Source organism: Metopolophium dirhodum, chromosome 3 (genome assembly GCF_019925205.1).
Source record: "Metopolophium dirhodum isolate CAU chromosome 3, ASM1992520v1, whole genome shotgun sequence".
NCBI classification, from domain to species: domain Eukaryota; kingdom Metazoa; phylum Arthropoda; class Insecta; order Hemiptera; family Aphididae; genus Metopolophium; species Metopolophium dirhodum.
The window spans coordinates 37,383,364-37,390,091 of NC_083562.1; the positions used below are offsets into that span (position 1 = coordinate 37,383,364).

Below are 6,728 nucleotides of genomic sequence, written 5' to 3' on the forward strand. Positions count from 1 at the left end.
AAAATCTGATACATTTGTCTTAAGACATGTTCTAACACTTAACAAACACTTATGTATAAAAAAAATGAGGTCACAGATCTATAAAATATTTTCTAATGAGATTGTACAGAGAACAAAGTTTCATAATACATTAACTTATAAACTGTATTGTAGTAGTTTAAAATTGTTCTAAACAATAGCTAACGCCTAACATACAAATTACATATTATGTGAACTATGAATATTAATTACTGTGTGGAAAAAGATCATTGACTCCCACAATTCATTTTTTTGTCAATGGTTAGTGACTATCAAGAAAACATCATTATGGCGACCCAGACATTTATGTATTAAGGATTACATTGACCATTTATAAATGAAAAATGATGGAAAATAATCTCTTAAAATTTTCAAAAGACAATGTTTAGATGTCTCCAATAAATCTTATTGGATTGACAATTAATTATTTTTTAGTTAACCAGTGTTAAAACAGATTTATAATGTGTACAAATTATATAACCACCTTTTTTTGTTATTTAAGTTTTGGAACCACTGGGGTGAATTGTATTCACAAGACTTGCCATACAGCATTGTTTATGAAAAAAAATACAGCAATCATGGCACACTTAGGGGATTGGAGAAAACCTACGCTAGCAAATGCTAGTGCAGTCCAAAGCGACCGTGGGCGTACAATTTTTTTTTTTAACTGGTTCTCTTTATGGGGTCTTCTAGACTGATGTGTACTCCTACCTTGGTCAACTTCCTTTTCACAGGCTGGCTTGAGCCCACCATACTGCTGCAAGGTTCCCTTCTTAAATTAACCAACCTATTACTAAGAATTTGAAATAAAGACAGGAAATAGTTATAAAAAATGTCAACTATTAAAAAGGAACTAATTTTAATAATTATTATTTATTAATATTTAATACATATGTTAGTACAATTTAACATTAATTACCACAGAAATACAATAAACTCTTAAGTAACTTATATTATAATTATAATTATATTAATATAAAGCTCTATAAGTTGGGCGCTCATGGTTTTAAAAAAAACAGCTGTTATACAAAATGTATAATATCAACTTTGTTTTAAGTAATCAAACATAGTACTTAAAATGTGAAGGCAATACAATTGTTGTCGACATTGGATGCCAACTAAATTCTAATTACATAAGAAGGAAAAACACGTATTGTAAAACTGCGGAGAATTCTTGTTACTGTAATAATTCAACGCTTTCTCTCGACTTTTTGAGCTTTTTTCTTCTTAGCATCTTTTTTTTCTTGTACCAATTGCTTTTGTTTTTCTCTATAAAGTGTAATATCAATCGTAATTAACATGGTTGTATGTAGTGATGATAACAACTTTTTTTTTTGTTATTAGAAATATACAAACTGGGCTTAAAATAAAGAATATGTGCAACAAAAATGATGTCTATTCGACATGCTGAGAAGCCGATCAAAGGTTAGCCCTAGATACTTGACCCAATGGGAATATGTGATAGGAGTATCAGCTAAGGGGACTTCAGGACAGGGAGCAAGGCAAAGAATGAAGGTAGTGTGTTGGAATTTTGTTTGGTTTACATTAACTCGCCATTTATTGTACCAGTTAAACACTAGGCGAAGGTGATTTTGAAGATTTAGGGAAGCAGTAACTGGGTCTTAGTGTATTACTATAATTGCCTTATTATAAGAAAACTCAGGTACAGTTGTGTTTGTAGATTGATCAGTTTAGGTTTAGTCTTTCAAACATTTTTGCAAAGAAGGGCGAGAGACTTATACGTTGATAGGAGGAAGGCAAATCAGGAGGCCTGACGATAACCATAAAATCAAAAATATCAACTAGGCTAATGGCCACAGTTGCCAATGCTTAAGACCCAAAAAAAAAAAAATATATATATAAACTCTTTCAAAAGCTGTTTGAACCATTGACCATGTGATTTTCAAGTAACGAAAAGCATTACCAGAATTTTGCATCATTAACATAATGAAATCTAAATTTTACCTGTCTTCTTTATCTTTTTCTTTTTTACGTAAACTCTGTTCTTTAGCTCTTTCCCTCTGTTCTTTTTTTAAAGCTAATACAGAACTAGCATTGGTATTATGTTCTATGTCTAAATCATCACATTCTTCTTCCTCTGAATTTGCTTCTTTCTAAAACAAAAAAATTAATATAACACATTTAATGTAATAGGTCTGAATACATTGTTAATACAATAGTTAGCGTCCAGATTTTTAGGTTAAAAAAACTGAGAGATGATGCTAATATTTTCTGACAAAACATTAAATTAATATCTAATTGTGGCGGACTGGCCCACTGTCCTGTAAAATAGTAGGCCCTTGTACTATGGGGGCACGAGGTCCTTAATTAATATTTAATATATGCCGATGGACCATAATTAAGGATAGCACATCTTAAACCTTTATTATTTTCAACTGTAATTTCTGATACTCCTTGATAATAATATATTATTGGTGTAATTATTACGATTGGAATTATGTTATATTTAGGGTAAAAATAATAATTGCTCTTCTGAATTCTCCTGAATGTGGGTCTTTCTATAATTGGAGGTTAATAGGCTTTTACAGGCCCAGTCTGCCCCTGTCCTATCCTTCTTATAAGCTCTTAAAAATGAGAATAGTATGTAAAAATGATCAAAACATGCTTTAATATGCATTTTTTTTAAATATTCTAGAAAAATGTAATAATAATTATAAAACAAAAAATTGATAGTAATTATAAAAATATAACGAAAATTCATTGCACCATAAAAGAAAAAATTATGAAAATAAAGGTAAGTCTCAAAATTAAAATATATACGTAAATATAGCTTCCCACAGTTTAAAAAATATTCTAGACACTAAATACTCACTAACCCTTGAAAATATAAACATTTTTTTTCTCATTTAGGTAGTCAGTGTTGAACAAATTGTTCAAAATTTTTTATATAATGATGTGCAAAACCTAAAAATCAGAAACCCTAGTCCCTAGTCATACCTGTGCATATTGACTTAAAATATTTTTTCTAATTTTAACTAAATCAGAATCTTCCTCGTCTGAATTTAGTTTAATGGGAACTGTCACAACAGTCCTTATATTTGTTTCTAGCATTTTAACCAAAGTTTCTTCGGTGTCTTCTATGGGTATTTTGATTTCATTATTGCCACTGTCGTCTTGTGTGTCATACATGTCAATTATTTCCATGCATTGGGTTTTCACTTCGTTCTCGCTCTGTGAAATAGTAAAAATAACATTAGTTTTGTACCTATGATTTAAATGTTTTTACACATTTAAAACGAGATTTCTGTTTTGACGCAAGTCACAATGCATATTGGCTATCATCCAATATAATGAGGTCTGCCTATAAAAGTACAGTACGTAGTCTAATATACACATTTTATTATGATTTTAAACTGTGGATCAAAAAATTTAAAAATGTATATAATTAATAATTAGGTACATAGGTTTAACATAATATATAATATAGGCTGAAAAAACCTTATAAGGCGCTTACCAACACTTCTCCGAGAATCGCCTCCAGTGCGCTGATTTTTTCGGATCGATCTTCTTCGCCGTCCAACACGCTTTCGATGTAGTTCAAGTAGATCTCCTCGTCCAGCGCGAATTGTTTGAGTTTCGACGACAGCCACGCCGTCTTCGTGCACTGGGCCGACATGTCTCTTAAGGTCCGCGGAACGGACGACCAATTTTACCACCACGGGTCGAAAAGGCGCCTGCGAGGTGCTGCCAGACGAACCCGTGTTGCTTCGGCCCTTTGAAAATTCTACGACGGGCGACCGAAAGTGCCTGATTTTTGCGACGAGGCCAGATTTGCTACGCACAAAACGGGTCCGAATCGAGCAGCTCCACCGGACGGCGTGTAGGCCGGATTGTTCGACGTGAAGATAATAATATACCTAATATTTTTGGAAGCACGAAGTTTGTGACGAACCCGTTGCCACTATCACGGTTCAAACTTCAACCGTTATCACAATAATATACCGTTATCACATCACGACGAGATAACGCGCCGTGGGCCATCATCAACCATAACGAATTCTACCCCGATGGTTATTGGCTGGTAATTGGTATGGTCGAATGGTTCCTCCGTAATGCGGATGCAGCAAAAATAAGTTGTATAAAAAGTACCTCATAAAAGAGCAATGGTTTGTAAAAGGTGTATAATAATTAATAATATATCATGGAAATCGAGTAGGCAGTTGTAGGCTGTAGCTGCAGTGCACGGACGAGGAACTCATATAATATTATCTATTATAGGAAACGTGTTGTTGCCTTAAAAAATAAGAATACATCGCATACCTACACGGCTTAATATTATTAAGAGGTTTTTCCACAATAAACCAAAGTAAGATATTGCAATAATAATATAGAGTTATAATAAGTATAATAAGGAATTTGAAAATTGAGTATGGCGCTAACGTTGAATGAGAAATAATTTGAAATTAGGATTCTTTGGTATTATTTTACAATAGGTACTTATTTTTGTTACACGCTTACACCACAGTATATCTTATGTTCTATAGACTACAAGTTTACATTAATATTATAATGGTTCTCCATAAATGATTAGAGTAATAGAGTATAATATAGACTATAGAGAGATAATGTATATTATCTTTTATAATTATTTTCAAAATGTCTGGAATATTTCATAATTTGGCTACATAAAGCCCCTTAAAAAATTAAAAATAGATCTTACATCAGTATAACTATATTATAATATAGTTGAGTATCTGCTAGTGAATCATCTATTCTCAATCAATATTCATTAAATTAAAGTTTGTTTTTATTACTAGTATTTACTACCGTTCAAATATTAAAATATTTTAAAGATTCCAGCATACCTATAGCAAAATATTGCTTTAATTATAACATATAGAAAAATAATAATCATAATTATTAATTAATAATAATATCTAATATTAGTATATTATATAATTTTAATCTATATTATGTAGAAGTACCATCGGGTATATTTATGAAAGTTATAATAGAATCAAAATTGATGATTTATGTTTAATGGGATGTTTTTGTGTAGAGGTTTTATTAACAATAATATGTTATTTACTATTTAGTATTTACGTACTAATATCCATATTTTATGTAGACGAATTTGGACATACCTATAGTCGATGTGTAGTGTTCATGTTAGACCGTTAAAAGAATTGAAAAAGACGATAATATTGTCAGACAAAATACATTGAGATTTTTTAATTAGAACAGGATCATTAAGGGATAGTTGATACTTCCTAATGTTCCGATATAATATATCTCTCAAAAATAATAATATTTATAAAGTCATGTAACTATTAATATGTGGGTGCTGTGAAGGTACCATTTATACCCAAGTAGAAATCGTAGGTATATGTTTATATATTAATTAAAGTTTTAAACTCAGCATTAGTTTTTTGATCAAGTGTACCTCCTAGCGTACCTCCTAACTCCTATGTAAGTATAATAACAGTAAATAAGAATAAATTAAATTATTTGCTTACAATTTTATATCTTTGATGTTTTATCCTTAAGTAAATGTTTACAATTAATTTAAATTATATATACCAAATAATTCATAATTCATAATATTGTTGACACATAAGCTGCCGGTATAGTTCCTCGAATTTGATGTGTACTTTGTGTCTATACTTGAGCACCTATAATATAATAAATTATTATTGGTATACCTATGTGCATAATAATTATAATTAGTAATTTCAATTACCATTAAAGTCTGGAATCCGGTATTCTACACCTAATCGGATCTTTTACGTTATTTGCCACGCATTTTGTTGGAACATTTTTTCTATTTTTTTCTATTTAGTATTATTTGGGTATTTCAGGTTTCGAGATTACTTATAAGGGCTTTGGATGCGAAGATTTGCTGTCTTTGTCTAACACATGTGGAACATAGGCATAACGACCTAAGTGACTGACAAAAAATTAAGGTACTTCTAGTTGTTCGATTTAAAAAATGTAAAGATGTTTGAATTGGTATACAAGTTTACTTTGCACCTGTCGAAGCATATTTTTAATATATTATTTAATATTAAAAATTGACAAATTTATTAAATTTAAAATATCATCATTTCAATGAATGATTATACTTAATATTATACAATCCTATTATTATTATTATTATTGACACTTCGCGTAGACGCTATATATTCATATTATTATCATGTATTTATGTTATATATGCATGCTACAGAAATGTATTACATTTTCCACTATCGATAAAGGTCAAACCACCTATTTTTTTAGTTATGCTTATAATTAATATATTATTGTACAACTGTCAAAACTCATATACCGTCAAAAAGTGATTTCCTTGTACAAAAGATAGGTACCAAGTTTTGTACGGATTAGGATATTACAACTCGAGTCAATAATTATGTAGAAAATATGACATCGGTTCATGCGCGTATAATACATGAGGGTTTAATGGTTCAAACAAGTTTTTTTAATTTAAAATACATATTTTAACGAATTTTTTAGTCGTTAAATCTGTAACAATTGATTATACACACGACAAAACGAAAAAAAAGATATTTTTTTGTTCACATCAAAATATGTTTATTAATTATAAACCAAAAATAGTACATTAGTACGAAAATATATAAATATTAGTTTTCAAAAAAATTAGCACATTGGCTATAAATATAATATTTTACATTAAATTATGTTCGTAATAATAAAAGGAAAAAAATAGAAATTTACAATAATATGTGAAC

The 6,728-nt window shown here is 29.9% G+C and overlaps 1 protein-coding gene across 1 annotated transcript; it reads right to left on the reverse strand.

The window, feature by feature from the left end:
- Positions 1-872: 872 nt before the first annotated feature.
- On the reverse strand, positions 873-3,954 carry LOC132940443 (coiled-coil domain-containing protein 43). Its single transcript, XM_061008060.1, has 4 exons — positions 3,494-3,954; positions 2,977-3,210; positions 1,984-2,132; positions 873-1,287 (listed from the first exon to the last, which is right to left on the reverse strand). Exons 1-4 carry the CDS (start codon positions 3,653-3,655, stop codon positions 1,209-1,211), a joined length of 624 nt encoding a protein of 207 aa, XP_060864043.1. The 5' UTR covers positions 3,656-3,954; the 3' UTR covers positions 873-1,208.
- Positions 3,955-6,728: the final 2,774 nt, after the last annotated feature.

Bases quoted from the DNA above. Each gene is read 5' to 3' on its own strand.
- LOC132940443 (XM_061008060.1), bottom strand. From the start codon at position 3,655: ATGTCGGCCCAGTGCACGAAGACGGCGTGGCTGTCGTCGAAACTCAAA. The intron at 2,133-2,976 runs GTATGACTAGGG...TTTTTGTTTTAG, and splicing joins TTTTAAGTCAATATGCACAG to AAAGAAGCAAATTCAGAGGA. The intron at 1,288-1,983 runs GTAAAATTTAGA...TACACTTTATAG, and splicing joins GAAAAAGATAAAGAAGACAG to AGAAAAACAAAAGCAATTGG.